Raw genomic sequence first — 20603 nt, 5'->3', positions numbered from 1 at the left:
GGTCCTTCTTTTGTGCTCCTGGCCCCTCCCTCCTGTTGAGTGCCCCCAAAGCAAACTGCTTGCTGTGGGGGCACCCGAGCCGAGTCACAGCTCCTTGTGTCCATTCAGACAGAGCAGCGACCCGGCCCGCCCCCTCTCTCTCTTGATTGGCTGACTGACTGACAGCAGCGGGAGCCAAATCGCGCCACACTGCTGTCTTAGTCAATGAGGAGGGGGGTCCAGGGCAGCTGAGACATTCCTGCAACATTGCTGGATAAAGATGGGCTCAGGTAAGTATTAGGGGGGCTGAGGAGGGCTGCTGTACACATCTTAATGCACCGTACATATATTGCGGCAGGGCGGCCTGGCTGTGCCCAATCACGTACCTGTACGTGATTTTGTTCAAACCAATCAATATACGCTTATTGGGATTTTTTTCACCAAATAGCAGAATAAATATTGGCCTTAATTAATGCAGAAATTGGATTTTTTCAATTTTTTTATTGGATAAGTTTTATAGCAGAAAGTAAAAAAAATATTGTTTTTTTTTTTTTTTTTTTTATTTAAAATTGTTGGTCTTTTTTTGTTTATAGCACAAAAAATAAGAACCGCAGAGGTGATGAAATGTCACCAAAAGAAAGCTCTATTTGTGGGGGGGGGGAGACATTTTATTTGGGTACAACTTTTCATGACTGTGCAATTGTCAGTTAAAGCAACGCAGTGCTGTATCGCAAAAAATGGCCTGGTCAGGAAGTGGGTAAAACCTTCTGAAGCTCAAGTGGTTAAAGCAACCTGGCACAAAAAAAAAAAAAGTTTTAATCTTTTTTTTTTTTTACCCACTTTAGCTCCTGAAGATTTACCCCCTCTGCCTGACTAGGCCATTTTTATTTGCGATAAGGCACTGCGTTACTTTAGCTGACAATGCACTGTTACTGTACTAATGACACTGGCAGGGAAGGGGTTAACACCAGGGGCGATCAAAGGGTTAACTGTGTGGCTAGCTGGTGTTTTACTGTAGTGGGGGAGGTGCTTGTACTAGTGGAAGGCATAGATCTGTGTCCCTGCTTTGCAGGAACACAGGATCCATGCCTTCCTTACTGACAGAACGGCGATCTGCCTTGTGTTCTGAATGATCAGTGGGTGCCGGCGGACATCAGGTCCGTGTGTAGAATCACAGTGGGAGCGAGCCTCTGGTGGCACGCACTCGATACCCAGAATCCGTAAAATATATATTATATATATATACATACATACATACACACACACACACACACACACACACACACATATATATACACATACATATATACACACATACATACATATACACACACACGTGATCCTGTGCGGCCGCCCTGTAGCAGTAAATGTGCTATAGGGCGATTGTCAACTGGTTAATAAAATCTTCCTCCGTTTTAAAAAAGAAGTTCACTTTAAAAAAAAAATAAAATGAACATTTTCCTGCATGTGAAAAAAACGTAAATCTATTATTTTCTGTTACAGGTGCCTTGAAAGCAGATCGCTGATGCCATGCAGGAAGACTCAATGAACTACCACAGCGCTGTGGTAGTTTGATAAACTACAAGCCGACAGCCGCTAAGGATGTCGGGACTTATAGTTCATTCAGACACACAGAGCTGTGTGTATATGAATGACACGGCCATGTGGGCGGAGCTAGCAGTGACAGCTAGTACGGGGAACTTCTCCCTGTACTGCTGCCACAGGGAGGGGCAGCGGGTGGTGGCTGCAGCACTGGGAACATGTTACATGTTCCACCCTAAAATCGGGTGGAACATGGTAACATGTTCCCAAAGATGAACTTGTCCATTAACCCTTAGTCTACTCTAATCAGCCCTAATTATCTCTTTATTCTCTGTCTCCCTTCAACAAATATTTTCCTGATGATTATTTTGTTTGTTGCTAATTTATTAAATATTTATAGTTAAACTTTGTTTTGTTTGTCAAGATTTTTACCAAATTTAACAAAAATTACACAATTCCCTTTTTTTTTTTTAAAAAAGCAAAACTGAAAAAAATAAATTAAAATTGATTTCATTTGTAAATAACTTTACAATGCTTTGTACCAGAATCATAATTGTAGTGTTATTTTAAACAGGATAAATTACAGATTAAAATGCACACATTTTATGTGCGGTGATACTATTATTATAAACGAACACTGCTAAAAAAAAAAAAAAAAAAAAAAAAAGAGTGCATTTTGTTTAGTGTTGTTGCATTTTATTTTCTAAGAATTGTGAAAAAAAAAAAGGAAGAAGAAAAGAAAGAAGAAAAAATTTTTTTTGCAAGACAATAACATGAAAAGAAAAAAAAGAAAGAAATATACACACACAAACACACTTATTATCTTAAAGCGGAGTTCCACCCATTTCAGTCCTCATGCACACGGACGTTTTTACAGCTGCTTTTTTGAGCTTTTTTTGCAGCTTAAAAAGGCCTGTCTATGTTAGTCTATGGCTTCATGCCCACCTAGGCGTTTTTGAGCTCCAAGTGGCATAGGCGTTTTTAAGCTGTAAAAAAAACCCAGGACCAGTGGGTTCTGAGAGACGTTTTTCAGCTGTAAAAACGCTCTAACGCTGAAAAACGCTCAAAAACGTCATTCACCAACGTTTTTTAGCGTTTTTGATCCATTGAAAAAAAAAAAAAAAAAATCCGCTCAAAAACGCTAACGCGGAAAAACGCTATTGCAAAAACGCTGAAAAACGCTGAAAAAAGTTAAAAAAAAATCACTGCAAAGATACTGGCGTTTTCATAACGTTTTTTTAACAGCCTGTGTGCATGAGGGCTTAAAGTCAGCAGCTACAAAAAGTGTAGCTGCTGACTTTTAATAATCAGACACTCACCTGTCCCACGGTCCAGCGATGCGGGCTCACGAAGCCTCGCTCCTCTCCGAGGCGCTGACATTCTAACTGTGGGCGCCCGGCTGTGGCTTCAGGTCGGACACGCATTGCGCATGCTCGAGCAGGGAAATTCGCATCCAATTCGCAGAAGTCTGAACCCAGCCTGAAACAAAGCCCTTCAGCCGTGCACTGTCACCGCTGTACAGGCTTCCATCTTCACCCGGTCTTTCTTCCAGATTTGCGGGCTGTGGCTACTTAAACAGCTGAGCTGTGATGACAGCACTCCTGCGCATGTGCGCGATAGTCACGACAATGAGTCACGGCACAGAGCTCTGAAGGAGCGCATTCCCTGGTGACATCACTAGCTGCTCACTCATATCTCCTAAACAGTACATGTTTAGGAGGTATTCATTTAACCTACAGGTAAGCTTACCTGTAGGTAAAAATGAAAAAATACAGTTTACTATCTCTTTAAACTAAATTGCACGCAGATGTTAAACAAAAAAAAAAAAAAAAACTTTGAATGCAGTTATGCATTTAATAAACAATCACTATATGTATTTGAAATAGCTTTAAAAGATATTTAAAATTGGTTTCATCCGTTTGTAATCTCCTGTACAACAGCACTCAGACTGGGAAAGGGAGGGGCAGCACAGGGGCCAATCAGGTGTGTTACAAGAGCGAGGCCCTCGTCATTCTGCTACTGCTCCTTCTTTGTTTATTTGCAAGCTAGGGGTTGGAAAATGACTGAACCCTACTGCCTAACTGCAGTATGGCACAGTTGTATAAATCGGCAGCAAAGACAGCTCCCATATATGGATTTTAACTGTATCTTTAACTGGTTTCCTGGAATTCTGTATGAGTAAAGGTAGAAAAGCGTGAACTGAAAGCCTCTGATGAGCACTTTAGATGAGCATCTCTGGCTTGGGGAGCAGTATATTACTCCTCTCCCTCCACACAGGCCATTTGTCAGGGCTGGGCTCAGCCCTTCCTTCTCTGAGCTGGCTGCTCAGCTGTCGGCTAATTGCCAGCTCCTTTCTCTCCACAGTCACTCACCTGCTGATGATATCCTGCTCGTCAGTCCTGCCTACTTAAGCTGTTCAGCCCAGATGATCTCTGCCTTCGCCTTGGTCAACATCACAGAAACTCTTGCGATCCTGTTCAAGACTTGCTTTGCTGACATCCCTTCTGGCACCAGATCCTGCTTGCTGTTCCGCTACATTGATCCCCGACTTCTGGCTTGGCTGACTATCCGTTTCGGTTACTGAACTTTGGCTATGTTTTGACTTGTTCTTTTTACTTTTATTATTAAACAAGTGTGATTTAACTGTACTTCTGTCTCGACCTGATTAACAACTTTTTTTTGGTCTCTGCATGTTTTTGTAAATCTTACTCTGGTTCTCAGTTTAAGACAGCCAGGCAACTAGCATTTTTTAGATTCAGGTCAGTAATGGCATAGCTAAGTTTCCTTTAAGTCTCATTATAAATACCTTGAACTGGAATCAGCAGATGTCACCCTAGAGCTAGATGCCACATTTTTGGATGCAGGACCAGCTTCATCCTCTCGTTTTTTTGACTCCTCTTCTTTTTCTCTGGACTCTATAAAATAAACATGTACAGATTTTATTTGACATGGTTTCATTTTGATTAAAATATACAGTATGTAATCCCATTAACCAAGATCTCAAAGCTTTTACATTTTAGTATCATTTCAAAAGTCCAGACACCCCCTGTTATAGGGTGACAACACTCCCCGTCTCCAAATTGTACTCTTTCATCTTTATCCTGTTGCATTGCCTTCTGATGAGGACAAGCAGTGACCGTTTTTGCACGCATTATGCAGCCATGGTGCACTTTTGTTACCTTTAGGAAACCCACCCTGAAAAAAGCCACGCAGCCAACACCAAAGTTCATATAAGCTGGACGTAGCTGCAGGAAGTAAAAAAAGGTATTTGTTTAAAATAAATCACAGTACAGTAGAAAAACTAAAATTTCTTTAAATTTTACATCTACTTTAAAAAGGGGTTGTAAAGGTTCGTGTTTTTTCACCTTAATGCATCCTATGCATTAAGGTGAAAAAACACCTGTCAGTGACCGGCCCCCCAGCCCCCCGTTTTACTCACTTGAACCCTCAAACTTGTCCCACGGAGACACGCTGTCTCTCTGCCCGGGGTTCTCGGCTCTTGATTGGATAGATTGATAGCAGCGCAGCCATTGGCTCCCGCTGCTGTCAATCAAAACTAATGACACAGCCGCCAGGGGACGGGGCCGAGTCCTGCATTCAGCCTCTATGGACGCCGAATGCTGGACTCGGGAGCACGCCCGCAGGGTAATTTCCCGGGAGAGCGCTTCTCTCAGGGGGTTATCTGATGTGGGGAGGAGCTGAGAGAGCCGCCAAGGGCCCCCAGAAGACTAGGTTCAGGGCCACTCTGTGCAAAACGAGCTGCACAGTGGAGGTAAGTATGATATGTCTTTTTTTAAATAACAAACGAACCTTTAGTGTCACTTTAACAAGGTAAATTCCAGATATTCTGGGATATTTTTGCATAGCTACATTAGTCCAGCTTCTTGGACCAATGCAAATATGTGCCATACCGGTGCAGTCCCTTTGGAAGCTGGTAGACATTGTAGTAGGCAGCATAACTACAGTGACTGCCGCTAGCTTCTGGGTCCTGTGTTAAGCGGTTGCTCTGCTGCTTACTGAACACAGAAGTTTCCACGCTTGGCACAGGCGCTCCAGAGAACATTTGCAGATTGCGACGTCACCACCCCACCTCGTCCAATCAAAGAACAGTGATTTCCAGCTTCCATGAGTTACATAGTTGGCAAGATAAAACAAAAAAAAAAAAAAAAACAAAAAAAAAAAAAACAACACCAGTCCATCCAGTTCTATCTGTGGTGTGTGAGTGTGTATGTGTTTATGTCAATAGTACATTGTATACCCCTCTATGTTGTGATCGTTAACCGATTCAGCCCCGAAAGATTTGGCTGCTCAATGACCAGGCCATTTTTTTGCGAATCGGCACTGCGTCGCTTTAACTGACAATTGCACGGTCGTGCGACGTTGTACCCAAACAAAATTGGCATCCTTTTTTCCCCACAAATAGAGCTTTCTTTTGGTGGTATTTGATTGCCTCTGCGGTTTTTATTTTTTGTGCTATAAACAAAAGAGCGACAATTTTGAAAAAAAATAAATAAAAAAAAAACACCACACAATATCTTTTACTTTTTGCTATAATAAATATCCCACATTTTTTTAATAAAAAAAAAAAAAAAAATTTCCTCAGTTTAGGCCAATATGTATTCTTCTACATTTTTGGTAAAAAATTATATATATATATATTCACAATAAGCATATATTGATTGGTTTGTGCAAAAGTTATAGCATCTACAAAATAGGGGATAGATTTATGGCATTTTTATTTTTATTTTTTACTAGTAATGGCGGCGATCTGCGATTTTTATCGGGACTGCGACATTATGGCGGACACATCTGACACATTTTTAACCATTGAAAATTATACAGTGTTCTGGTCGTGGGAGGGGACTTCAATCTCCCTTTCTCCCTGGTCTCGCACAGGACCTCACTCGTCACGAAAGTCACCTCTTCCTGTCTCTCCAGACAATCCAAACAGTTCCGCCAGGTGACCCGCAAGTTTGCCCTGTTCGACGCATGGCGCGCAGCCCACCCCTCCGAATGTCAATACTCTCATTATTCTCATCCATTCCGCACGCATGCACCATTTGACTATTTCTTTCTAAATGCCCCTTCCCTGAAGGCACTAGCAACCATAGACATCCTTCCTATCTCATGGTCGGACCATGCTCCGATACTCCTACAGCTTAAACTAGACTCCCATAAGGTCAAGAGATGCCACTGGGGGCTCAATGACTACCTTCTGAAGGATGATGCGGCCAGGATGGACCTAGAAACTGCTCAAAAACAGTATTTTAGCGAAAACACTGCCCCAGAGACCTCCATTGGAATACTCTGGGAGGCACATAAGGCGGAAATACGCGGACATTGTATAGCTGTCTCGACGGCCTGGAAAAAAAACACTAAACTAATGAGACAACAAACAGTCCAAAGACTCCGAGATCTAGAGTCCAGACTTGCATCCTCATCCTCCATTAGACTACTCAGGGAAATTATCCGCCTACGAGCGGTCCTTAAGAGCATAGATATAGGTAAGGTAGAAAAAGCCCTTCAACAACTACGCCAGCTCTACTACGATAAGGGCAATAAAGCCCATACCCAACTGGCTCGTAAACTCCGGGAGCAAATCCACATGTCAGCCCCTCAGGCCCTGCAAGATTCAACGGGGACCCTCCATTATCACCCTGACCGCATGGCTCAACTTCTCCACCACTATTTCTCGGACCCATGCAATAATCTCTCCATCCCACACATCCTGACTACAGATGACTTTACACATCGCGTCCGAACATACCTGACGAATAGTGGAGTGGCCACTCTCCCCGCAAAAGAGTTACAGTCCCTCAACTCACCAATTACAGGGGAGGAGATTTCTGAGACTTTAAAACTTCTTCCAAACGGTAAGGCTCCAGGCCCTAAAGGCCTGCCGTATGAATATTATAAGGCTTTCCTACCCAACCTACTCCCATACATGACCCGTTTATTTAATGGATTTCTGAATAAAGACGACAAGAGATATGCAAGCTTCTCATTTGACATTAATACCCAAACCTGATAAGGATCACACACTCTGTGGGAACTATAGACCCATTGCTCTCTTGAATTCAGACTTAAAGATCTTTACGAAACTGCTTTCACTTCATCTGAACCTGGTACTACCCTCCCTGGTCCATAAAGACCAGTTGGGCTTCGTCCCGGGTCGTCAGGCAGGGGACAACACCAGGAGAGTCATCAATCTAATTGACATTGTTAACAGACAAAAGGCAGAGGCGCTCCTGCTGAGTTTAGATGCTGAAAAAGCCTTTGATAGGCTCAGCTGGCCATTTCTGTTCGTGACCCTTGAGCACCTGGGCTTCAGGGGGCCGTTTCTTCGGGTGATCAGACACCTCTACGCAACCCCAACCGCATCCATTAAAACGCCTTTTGCGGCGTCCCCCCCTTTTCCCATCTGGAATGGGACCAGGCAGGGATGACCGCTCTCTCCTTTGCTTTTCGCCCTGTGCATTGAACCCCTGGCAGCCCAGATCAGACAAGATCCCAACGTTAGTGGGATTATGGTTAGAGGATGCAAATTTAAAGTCTCACTTTTCGCAGATGATATACTCCTGACCTTGACACAATCACGCACGACTCTCCCTGATCTCCATAGGCTCCTGGAGGAATTTGGATCCCTGTTGAGTTACAAAACAAATGCCGCCAAATCGGAAGCCCTGCCGATCAATATATCAATTGACAATTTCCCCTAGGAAGACACACGCCATTAAGTACCTCGAAGTACACCTCACCCCCCGATACGAATCCCTATGTGAGGCAAATTTTAGACCCCTATTTGCGCAGATCAGGTCCCTACTGTCTAAATGGAGACACTATCCAATATCTTAGTTCGGACGTATAGCCTCGATCAAAATGACCTTATTGCCTAAAATACTCTATTGCTTTATGACCCTCCCAGTTCCCATCCCACTAATACAACTTAGGAGACTCCAGACTGATCTCTTAAACTTCACATGGAACTATAAACGGCACCGCGTTGCCCGCTCGATACTCTATGCCTCCCGGAATGAAGGTGGTCTGGCCTTCCCAAACCTCTTTCGCTATTACTATGCTACTCAGTTGAGAGCAATTGCATCCTGGGTAACCCTCCCGGCCTATAATAGATGGACCCAAATAGATAAATTATGAATAGCCCCCGTACACCAGAACAACTTACTGTGGAACACAAATGCCAAGGTCCCCTCCACCTCTCTCCTACATTCCATGAATCTACTGCGGTACATTTGGATACAACTGAACCGTGTTAAACCCCTCCACTCTGAGGCCTCCTTAGTTACAGCCTTTCTCTATAATCCTAAATTACCCAATAGTTTAACCCATCAGATGATCTATCCCTGGTTACAGAAAAATCTTTTTCACTTTGGACATCTAGTAAACCCAGTTACCAGGGTATTGCTACCCTTTGACCAACTTAGAGCCAAGCACGACCTTCCTAGTACTGCTCTCTCTGGGTACCTTCAGATATGGCATTATGCCCTCACTATCGCCCCGACACTACAGTTTTCCATACTTTCCCCATTCAAGGGTGTGGTCCTTTCAGGACTGTCAGAGAGGTCTGACCTCGGATATCTACAAAATTTTAAACTCTAGTGACAGACTCTCCTTGGGAAAACATAGCTACATGCGCAAGTGGGAAGAAAACCTCGAGGAGGAACTCTCCCCTGCACAATGGAGCAGTGCTGTGTTTTGGCCTAGGCCAACAAGGCCCAGGCCTAGGGCGGCACTTTGTGGGGGTGGCAAAAAGCCCCCCCCCCCCCCCCCCAAAAACGGCACCCGCTCTCCTCCCGCACAGCAGGGCACATCAAGAGAGTACAGCTTGGGAGTGCAGTGGCCTCGCGGCAGGAAGCAGTTAAATCAGGAGCTGTCAAGCCGCCCCTGTAAAGCTGTGATTCTCTCTCTCTGATTTGGCCAATCATGGGGAGGGAAACAGCAGGGAGGAAGCTGGGCGGCGGCACGGCAAAACCAATTAGAGCCGCTCTCTCTCTTTCTTCTCTCTTCTCCGTTCAACTGACAGAAAGGGGAGGGGGGCGAGCGGGGGAATTCTCTGGTAAATGGAGCAGCTGTGACAGGGAGAGGAGAGATGCGGGCTGTCTGTGTATCTCCCCCGCTCGCCCCCCTCCTCTTTCTGTCAGCCGAAGAGAGAAGAGAGAGCGGCTCTAATTGGTTTCGCCATGCCGCTGCCCAGCTTCCTGACCGCTGTTTCTCACCCCATAATTGGCCACAGCAGAAGGCCAATCAGAAGACTCTGGGGGCATCATGGGAAGAGTAATCCCCGAAGAATGGCAGCCCATGTGTGTCTACAGATATCATGCCACAGCCCCCAGCATGCATGCACTCTGCTGGGGGGGGGGTTACAGGAGGAGAAAAAGAGAGTACTGTGCTGGGGGAAGCCAGATAGGGAACCACGCTGTACCCGCACCACCAGAGCCACGCTGTACCCGCACCACCAGAGCCACGCTGTACCCGCACCACCAGAGAGCCACGCTGTACCCGCACCACCAGAGAGCCACGCTGTACCCGCACCACCAGAGAGCCACGCTGTACCCGCACCACCAGAGAGCCACGCTGTACCCACACCACCAGAGCCACGCTGTACCCGCACCACCAGAGAGCCACGCTGTACCCGCACCACCAGAGAGCCACGCTGTACCCGCACCACCAGAGAGCCACGCTGTACCCGCACCACCAGAGAGCCACGCTGTACCCGCACCACCAGAGAGCCACGCTGTACCCGCACCACCAGAGAGCCACGCTGTACCCGCACCACCAGAAAGTCACGCTGTACCCGCACCACCAGAAAGTCACGCTGTACCCGCACCACCAGAAAGTCACGCTGTACCCGCACCACCAGAAAGCCACGCTGTACCCGCACCACCAGAGCCACGCTGTACCCGCACCACCAGAGCCACGCTGTACCCGCACCACCAGAGAGCCACGCTGTACCCGCACCACCAGAGAGGGAGCCACGCACCACCAGAGAGAGAGCCACGCTGTTCCCGCACCACCAGAGAGCCACGTTGTTCCCGCACCACCAGAGACCCACGTTGTTCCCGCACCACCAGAACCACGCTGTACCCGCACCACCAGAACCACGCTGTACCCGCACCACCAGAGAGCCATGCTGTACCCGCACCACCAGAGAGCCATGCTGTACCCGCACCACCAGAGAGCCATGCTGTACCCGCACCACCAGAGAGCCATGCTGTACCCGCACCACCAGAGAGCCATGCTGTACCCGCACCACCAGAGAGCCATGCTGTACCCGCACCACCAGAGAGCCATGCTGTACCCGCACCACCAGAGGGGGAGAAAGATGAAGCCACTGCCAGGGTAGAGATGCTACACTACTGACTAGAGTTGGCCTGGGCAACCCAGAGCGAGTGAACGTCCAGCCGGAGGGATCACTGTTGCAGTTTCACCGGGTCTGGTAAGAGAGCCTGTTGGCCATTATACATTACTGTTCCCAGGGACTGAGCCATTAGGAAGTACCTAACCTGATATCCTCTAGGCCAACCCTAGTGACGTCACTGTCCCAGAGCCCACAACAAGTTACGGCACTGAGTTTCGGTAACTGGCCAGACAGGGATGCGCCAGCGTGGGCACCCAGGACATCTGCCGCCCGGAGTCCCACAAGCAGCGATGGGCTTTCCGTAGCAGCCCACACCTCTCTCCCCACTGTCAGCCACACACACTCAGTACACAGCCAGGAGGAGGAGCCACAGAGGAGGGACACGACTTCAGTGCAAGAGCCCCCCAAAGCACCCAGCACATATCCCCTTACCCCCAAATGAAAAGATGCTGTATCGCTCACTGTCCTCCTCCCGCGGCGTCCCTTTGTCCTCTTCCCGCGGCGTCCCTCTGTCCTCCCATGAAGATGACAGGGCGGATCTTAAAGAGGAAGGGGTGTGGCCTTGACAGGAAGGGGTGGGTCATAGTTAAATTAGGGGGTGCGCGAGCTTAGTCAGGCCTAGGGCAGCACAAAACCTAAATACACCACTGCAATGGAGAGCTGTATGGTCCTGTGCAGCTAAAAGTTCTATGTGTACGGTTGGTACCCAACACCGTCTCGCCTACACGCCATATACCCATCGGCCTCGGACCGCTGCTGGGAGGTGTCATCGTGACCGAGGTACACTACTCCATATTTACTGGAGTTGCCCAGCTCTCCAGCCCTACTGGAGCTTGGTGCGGGACCTTTGCCGGCTGTTCGAGGTGGATATCCCCATCTAACCTAAGCTGTTCCTACTTTGTCTTTTCCCTCCCAATCTCCCCGGGTTGGCAAAAAAGCTTGCCACCCATATTCTCACGGCAGCTAGGTGCCTAGTGGCATTACACTGGAAGAAACGACACCCCCCAACTCTCTCAAACCTCTACGCCAGAATTAAGGATGTAGAGATCATGGAGTCTATGTCGGCCCGATTGGAATATCGCATGGCCAGACACACAGCAATATGGGAGAGCTGGTATCTCCGGGTGGAACCCCCCGACTGCCTGAAGCACCCCTCCCCCTTTTTTCCGTTCCCCGGGGCCCACATCCACGTCTGCATGGGATCCTCGAGGGACGAGCCTGGATGGTTGGAAACACTCTCCTACATACTTTTTCTCCTCTCTTTTTTCCTCTTTTACTAACAACCCTTCCCCTTTTTGTTTAAGAAAAACAATCTATGCATTTGCAGAAACATTGTCTTCCTCAGGGTATGTTTAACTGATGTTTGGGACCTGCATACAGGTCTATAGGCACTATTACTGTGTTGGGCACACGCTCTCTTAGAGCCGAGCCTCAACCCTGGTCGATCAACCAAATAAGCCTAATGTCTGATATTTGCAGGATGCACTCACGCAACCTTTGGATGACTGCTGATGCTTTCTTATTCCCCACCCCTCACCCCTTCTGGGTTTGTTTTTTCCCACTATTCCCCCTTGTTTTTGTGTTTTTGAGCCTCATATATTTTTGCTTTGTAACTTTTAAACTTTAATAAAAATTGTCAATTAAAAAAAGAAAATTATACAGTGATCAGTGCACCGATTACTGTATAAATTGCACTGGCAGGGAAGGGGTGAACACTAGTGGGCGATCAAGGGGTTAACTGTGTTCCCTATGTGTGTTCTAACTGTGGGGGGAGGGGAGAGATCGGTGTTCATACTTAGTATGAACACACGATCTGTCTCCTCTCCCCTGAAAAAAAAAATGGGATCAGTGTGTTTACACACATCTAATAGTTTTTTTTTTTTTGAAGCTTCCCAATGATACCACTGCTTGTGGAAGAGGATTCTACATCCTTACCTCTCTGACAGTAAAGAACCCTCTACGTAGTTTAAGGTTAAACCTCTTCTCTTCCAATTTCAGTGAATGGCCCGCGTGCCTTTTTAAAATTCCCTTTCATTGAAAAGTTTTATCCCTATTGTGGTGTTACCAGTACGGTATTTGTACATTGATATCATATCCCCTCTCAAGCGTCTCCTCTCCAGAGAAAAGAAGTTCAACGCTTGTAGTCTTTCCCCATAGCCAAGATCCTCCAGTCCCTTCATTAGCTTTGTTGCCCTTCTATAGACTCTCTCCAGTTCCAGTACATCCTTCCTGAGGACTGGTGCCCAGAACTGGACGGCATACTCAAAATGCGGCCGGACCAGAGTCTTGTAGAGCGGGAGAATTATTTTATCTCTGGAGTGAATGCCCTTTTTAACCACTTCAGCCCCGGAAGGTTTTACCTCTTTAATGACCAGCCCATTTTTTGCGATACGGCACTGCGTCACTTTAACTGACAATTGCGCGGTCGTGCGACATTGTACCCAAACTAAATGGGTGTCCTTTTTTCCCCCCACAAAGAGCTTTCTTTGGGTGGTATTTGATCACCTCTGTGGTTTTTATTTTTTGCGCTATAAACAAAAAGACTGGACAAATTTGAAAGGAAAAAAAACAATAAAATATTTTTTATTTTCTGCTATAATACATATCCAAAAAAAATAAAAAATGTATTCGTTTAGGCCAATATGTATTCTGCTATTTTTTTTTATTAATCAAAATCGCAATAAGTGCATAGTGATTGGTTTGTACAAAAGATATAATTATATTTTTAGCAGGACTGCAACGATGCAGCAGACAAATCTGACCCCAAGTGATATTTTGGTGACCAGTGACACCAATACAGCGATCGATGCTATAAAAATGCACTGATCACTGTATAAATGGCACTGGCAGGGAAGGGGTTTACACTAGGGGTGGTCAAAGGGTTAAGTGATCCGTAGGGAGGTGTTTCTAACTGTTAGGAGGAGTGGACTGACTGGGCATAGAGAGAGATCGCTGTTCCTGATCACTAGCAACAGCTGATCTCTCTCTCCTCCCCTGTCAGAACGGGGATCTGCCTCTCTTCACCGCAATCGCGGGTGGCCGACGGACAAAGAGTTCGCCGGACCCGCAGGCGGGCACGCACCCACTGTATCCAATGCACAGGCACATCAGTTTGCACGGCCGGGCCGCCCTGCCGACGTATATGTTCGGTTGTCGGTCCGGAAGTGGTTAATGACCAGAGCACTTTTTACCATTTGGCACTGCGCTGCTTTAACTCGTAATTGTGCGGTCATGCAATGCTGTGCACAAATTAAATTTGCGTCCTTTTTTCCCACAAATAGAGCTTATTTTTGGTGGTATTTGATCACCTCTGGGATTTTCATTTTATACTTTCTGTTATAAAAGAAAAATCCAATAAACTCCAAGTTAGTCATCCATTTAGGTCAAAATGTATTCCACCACGTCTTAAAAAAATAAATAGATAAATAATAAATATTGCAATAAGCGCATATTTATTGGTTTGCGCAAAACTTATAGCGTCTATAAACTAGGGTGCATCTACTGGAATTCATGCAGCTTTTAGTTTATGACTGCATATCCCATTTCTTGAGGTGCTAAAATGGCAAGGCAGTACAACACCCCCCCCCCCCCCAAAATGACCCCTTTTTGGAAAGCAGACACCCCTAGGAGTTTGCCGAGAGGCATGTTGACCCCATTGAATGTTTGTTTTTTTGTCATAAGTGACTGAAAAATGACAAAAAAAATAAAAAATTTAAATAATAGATATATGGGTATATGTGGAATTATACCCCAAAATACATACTGCCGCTTCTCCCGAGTACGGGGATACCTCATGTGTGGGACTTTTTGGCAGTCTAGCCGTGTATGGGACACCGAAAACCAAGCACCGCCTTCAGACTAAGGGCATACATTTTTGATTTCACTCCTCACTACCTATCATAGCTACGGAGGCCATGAAATACCCAGATAGCACAAAACCCCCCCAAATGACCCCCATTTTATGCCCAACATTAGAAGCTTATGCCACACATCACCCACTCTTTTAATCACTTGATACAAAGCCCTTTCTGACACTTTTTGTTTGCATGAAAACTATTTATTTTTGCTAGAAAAATTAATTTGAACCCCCAAACAATACTTATTTTTTTAAAGCAGAGGCCCTACAGATTAAAAAAAGGTGGGTGTTGCAATTTTTTTTTTTTTTCACACAGTATTTGCACAGCAATTTTTCGAACGCAATTTTTTTGGAAAAAAAAAAAAACAACACTTTTTTGAATTTTAATTCACGAAACACACTATATTGCCCAAATGTTTGGTAAGGTATAAAAGATGATCTTATGCTGAGTACATGGACACCAAACACGACATGCTTTAAAATTACGAACAACCGTGCAGCGGCAACAAACTACATACATTTTTAAAAAAAACTTTTACAGGTTACCACTTTAGATTTACAGATTTACAGCATAGGCCTGTAGTACCCAAACGCCAATAACTGGTACTAATGAAGATACATGAGACAAGCCAGAACTTACCAAATGTTTTTTTACTTCTCTCCACAGCAGTTCTACGAGTTTGTTCAAACATGGCTTCTAAGTCAAACGTTCGAGCTTTCCTTCCTAAGAGGAGAAAATAAAAGCTTCAGAAAAAGCCTATATTAGATAGAAGGAAAGAACATTCCACCAGTGCGTATCTTAGCAATGCCATTGTTTTATTAGGGCCAGTTCACACCATAGAAACGCAGTGCGGATGCGTTTCAGGTGCTTTTCTGCATGCACGTTTTTGATGCATTCCAGTGCGTTTTTGATGCAGTCCAGTGTCCCCCCCCCCCTTTTTTTTTTTTTCTTAACCAGAAATATTAAAAACACCATAGAAACGCAGTCCGGGTGCTTTTCTGAATGTGCGTTTTTGATGCGTTCCAGTGCATTTTTGGTGCAATTTTGATGCAGTCCAGTGCTTTTTTTCCCCCCTCTTTTTTCTTCAACTTAAATAAGGACAAGTGTGTTGCAGTACGTTTTTGGTGCATTTAGGTGCGTTTTTGATGCATTTTACAGCGTTCCAGTACAGTCCAGTGCAGGAAAAATGCAAGATGTTCTACTTTTTTTTTTTCTGGAACTGGAACATACTGGAACTGTGAACTATGCCACTGAAAACTATATAACCTACTTTCCATGCGTTTTTGATGCAGAAAAAAAAACTCAATGGACTGCATGTGGTGTGAACTGGCCCTTAAAGAACATCAAACAGCTAAAAGTATAAACGTTTGCTAACATCTTAAAATGACTTGCGGTCTTCTAGAATGGAACGGCTAGTTCTTAAAGCTGGCCTTCAGCCTTACATTTAGTCTTGTACAGTTGGGCAGACTTCTCTCCTGTACTGAACTTGCTTAATCTACACAGCATGTATTAGACGTTGAAGCAAGTTACATACAGCATGCCACATTCTCTGTATAGAGAACATCCAACATCAGCACTTTTTTTTATATTTTTGGATTTCAATTCTATTAATCATGGAGGCTCAGCATCACATTACAAGGGCGTTACCTTCCGCTTCTCAGAAGCTATGCACAACACCCTGCCGGCTGTTTGGTCACTGGGTTTAAAAAGATGTAATAAAAAAATAATTAAATAAAAAACACACATATGCTAATAAAATATTTTAAGTCTTTAAAAAAGGGGGGGGGGGGGACGACTAGGGAATGCGAAATTTAAGAAGATATATTTTTAGCTTTGAAGCAAACCTATTCCCTATTGTTGCAATTCTGTCACTATGTTGATGCCGGAAGTGTTTGGGAAGTCAATTCTGCTGTATCCGTCTGAGTTTTATATTGTGAAAAGTGATTTTTTACTGGATGAGATCTCTGCAAATACAGAGATTGAACTGTTTATCCCATCCTCCAGGTCGTTTATGAACAAATTAAATAGGATTGGTCCCAGGACAGAACCCTGGGGGACACCACTACCCACCCCTGACCATTCTGAGTACTCCCCATTTATCACCACCCTCTGAACACGCCCTTGTAGCCAGTTTTCAATCCATGTACTCACCCTATGGTCCATGCCAACGGACCTTATTTTGTACAGTAAACGTTTATGGGGAACTGTGTCAAATGCTTTTGCAAAATCCAGATACACCACATCTACGGGCCTTCCTTTATCTAGATGGCAACTCACCTCCTCATAGAAGGTTAATAGATTGGTTTGCCAAGAACGATTCTTCACAAATCCATGCTGATTACTGCTAATGATACTGTTCTCATTACTAAAATCTTGTATATAGTCCCTTATCATCCCCTCCAAGAGTTTACATACTATTGATGTTAGGCTAACTGGTCTGTAATTCCCAGGGATGTATTTTGGGCCCTTTTTAAATATTGGTGCTACATTGGCTTTTCTCCAATCAGCTGGTACCATTTCAGTCAGTAGACTGTCAGTAAAAATTAGGAACAATGGTCTGGCAATTACATGACTGAGTTCCCCAAGTACCCTCGGGTGCAAGCCATCTGGTCCCGATGATCCACAGATACAAAATGCAACACACACAAAAGTGTGTAAATATTATATTCTCTCCTTTCGGCCCCACATCCACTTTCCAAAGCTTGCCACCTCACCATCTCCAGAATACGCCCCTTCCTTACCAATGACACCACAAAACTTCTAATTTACTCTCTGGTCATCTCCCGCCTCGACTACTGCAACTTCCTCCTCGTTGACTTAACCTTACATAGCATACCGCCCCCCCCCCCCCACTTCAGTCCATCATGAATCCTGCTGCTAGGCTCAGCTCATCCACCTTACCAACCGCTCAGCATCTGCTACCCCTCTCTGCCAATCCCACCATTGGCTGCCACTCACCCAACAAGTTAAATTCAAAATACTAATAATAGCTTACAAAGCCATCCACAACTCTGCCCCCAGCTACATCCCTGACCTAGTCTCCAAATACCAAATTGTTCTCTTCCTTACTCCTAAGACCTCCTACTCTCAAGCTGCCTTGTCACCTCCTCTCATGCTCACCTCCAGGAATTCTCCCAAGCCTCTCCCATCCTCTGGAACTCCCTAGCCCAATCTGTCCAACTATCTCCTACTCGGTCCACTTTTAGGCAATCCCTTAAAGCTTTTATCTTCTGAGAAGTCTATCCTACCCACACCTAACTGTACTTTTATGTTCTCCATCAGCTCACCCCCCACAGTTATTACCTTTTGTATTACTTGACCCTCCCTCCTAGATTGTAAGCTCTAATGAGCGGGGCCCTCTGATTCCTCCTGTATTGAATTGTATTGTAACTGTACTTTCTGTCCTCATGTTGTAAAGCTCTGCGCAAACTGTTGGCACTATAAAAATACTGTATAAATAACAATAATAATAATAATAAAAACATTAGGATGACAATTTACAACACTAACCGAACCCAGAGAAGCCCATTGTGGCAGCAACATTGCAATCTTCGCGGTCGTCCATTATGGTAACTACAATAAAAAAAAAAAAAAAAAAAGCAGAAAACAATTAGTAATGTGCAACAACTGGCTAAATGAAACCCACATAGATCCATAGTTCCACTCAAAACTGGCCTCTCCTGCACAAGGGCAACCTGTGTGCCGGCCATCACAGCCCATCTCCACTCTTCCCCTATCCTTGTGAGCAAGCCAAGAGTGGTGAAACGCATCAAGGAAGGTCGATTTTGGGTTGGAGACACTATTGTATGCAGTCAATTCACTGATTATTAAAAATACTACAAGAAACGCTCATTGGAATGCAGCTCATATTTATTTCCTATTTTTAACGGCCTAAATGACACATATTATCCTTCTATGTTGTTTATTTTAAAGCTTATACCTTGCACTAGTATAGTATAGATCTTGACTTCTGAAATCCAGACAGATAAAATATAGGAATGCATTTATTTAAAGTGGAACTCCCGCACACCCAATCAGGATGGCTGAAAATCCTAAACGCAGGTGAACATGTTTGGACCAGCATGCACCTTCGTTGGTGCATTTTCTAGCACAGTCTAATGAATAGGCTACCTTGGAGTATGGCGCTTGCATTACTTTACTACACCACAAATGTGTGATCCAAGGCTAAAGATAAAAATTGCTAGGAAGTAAAAAATTTTGGCCAAGAGACTCTGCATGTCTCTTCTTCCAAAAACCTTTCCCCTTGTGTCAAGCAATTGTTTTGTTCTGTACTTTTCCTGCAGCTCAGGTGCAATTCAATGTACACGCCAACATCTGTAAGACACAGGGAACTGAGACGGGTGCTTAGACGATATCACTCCAACACAGGTGTGCAGGCATTGCATCATTGATGGTCGCCAAATATGCTAAGAGAGGCAAAACTTGGCAGAAGCAAAAAAGGAGAAGATGGCAGTGGAAGACTGAGGAGATACAGGGAGCACAGAGCGGTCATTGCTGGAGGATGGTGTCTGCAGTAGGGAACAGACACAAAAAGATACTCAACATCCTTCCCAAAAACTGTTCTGATTTTACTTGGTGCAATAAAGCTTGTTATACACATACCTAGGTATCACATTATAATTAAAATAGTACTGTTAGGGTAACTATGGGAGTAACTATGGCAATACATAGGCAGACTAGTTTTTTTTACCAGGGCCTTAGGAATGGGAGTACAAGGCAGAAGAGTTCGTATGATGCCAAGGATGTTGATTGCAGTGCACAAAGCATTAAAAAAAAAAAAAAAAAGTAGTACGTGTAAATACAGAGTTTAAACATTTCTTTCACAATGGCAAACCCAAAGATAATAGCCAACAGGATCAATAAATGGTGGAAAAGCAGATGATTGAAAGGTCTACCTTTGAGCAGATTAAAAAAAAAAAAAACAAACACCTCCCACTGCGATTCTGTGCGGCAGCAAAGTCAGTGATTCCAATTCCTGCCAGCACCTCTGTAATAATAAGATATACTACACAGTGTTTGTGTTTTTGGAAATCTCGGCAGCTAAATACCTTTCTTCACATCGCCGACGTGCACTCACGTGACCGCATGGTTAACGTCAGAGGGAAATCTCAGCCTCTCCCACTGTAATCCTTAGATCGGGGAAGGAGAGCGGCAGGCGGTCACGTGACTACACATCGGCAACGTGAAAGGAAACAGGTATTTAGCTGACGAATTTTCAAAAAAAAAAAAAAAAACACAGACACTGTGTAGTATATCTTATTATTACAGAGGGGTTTGGCAGGAATTCGGATCAGTGGCTTTACAACCAATTTAACTGCACCGGAAGATTATGGGAGTGGGAGGGGGCGTTGCATGGATGGAGGAAGATTTCTACTAATAGAAGAGAAATCAGCACAAAGGACACATAAGTTATGTCCCCAGTGCTGATTTGACAGGTTTTTGTTTTTTAATGTTAGCTACACTTAAGCTTTCAACACTGTTTGATCTACACTTGTCATGATGCTGCACATGATCAGCTGCGACACCAACCATTTAATTGTTGAAAGCAAAAAAGAAGCACACTGGTAATAAGAACAGTTATACTAGAGACATTTTTTGAAGTATCCAAACACAAATGTATTTCCAAAAGAAATTGTAGCGCTACGGACATCGTAAGGACCAGAAGAACTGTAGTACAGACCATTCAAGTACCAGTTCTGGTCATAGACTGGTTAGCTGCACCAATGCAGCTCTCTTCAGACTGGGAAATCTTGAAAACAGACATACAGGAAAGCAAAAAGGGCACAAAGGCCAAGTACATCATCAGATAAAACTTTTATTGGAAAATG

The 20603-nt window shown here is 44.6% G+C and overlaps 1 protein-coding gene across 1 annotated transcript in view; it reads right to left on the bottom strand.

Annotated features, from left to right (window-relative positions):
• WDR70 (WD repeat domain 70) overlaps positions 1–20603 on the bottom strand; it is a 455634-nt gene that overhangs the window by 433082 nt on the left and 1949 nt on the right. Inside the window, exons 2-4 of the mRNA XM_073621458.1 lie at positions 18265–18327; positions 15394–15477; positions 4328–4436 (exon numbers count right to left, since the gene is read on the bottom strand). Coding sequence (XP_073477559.1) covers positions 4328–4436; positions 15394–15477; positions 18265–18319 — 248 coding nt within the window. The 5' untranslated portion in view covers positions 18320–18327. The remainder of the gene's footprint in view (positions 1–4327; positions 4437–15393; positions 15478–18264; positions 18328–20603) is intronic.

This window comes from Aquarana catesbeiana, linkage group LG01, assembly GCF_042186555.1.
Source record: "Aquarana catesbeiana isolate 2022-GZ linkage group LG01, ASM4218655v1, whole genome shotgun sequence".
In the NCBI taxonomy this organism is placed as follows: Eukaryota; Metazoa; Chordata; class Amphibia; order Anura; family Ranidae; genus Aquarana; species Aquarana catesbeiana.
This window is presented reverse-complemented; position numbering and strand designations above follow the sequence as displayed.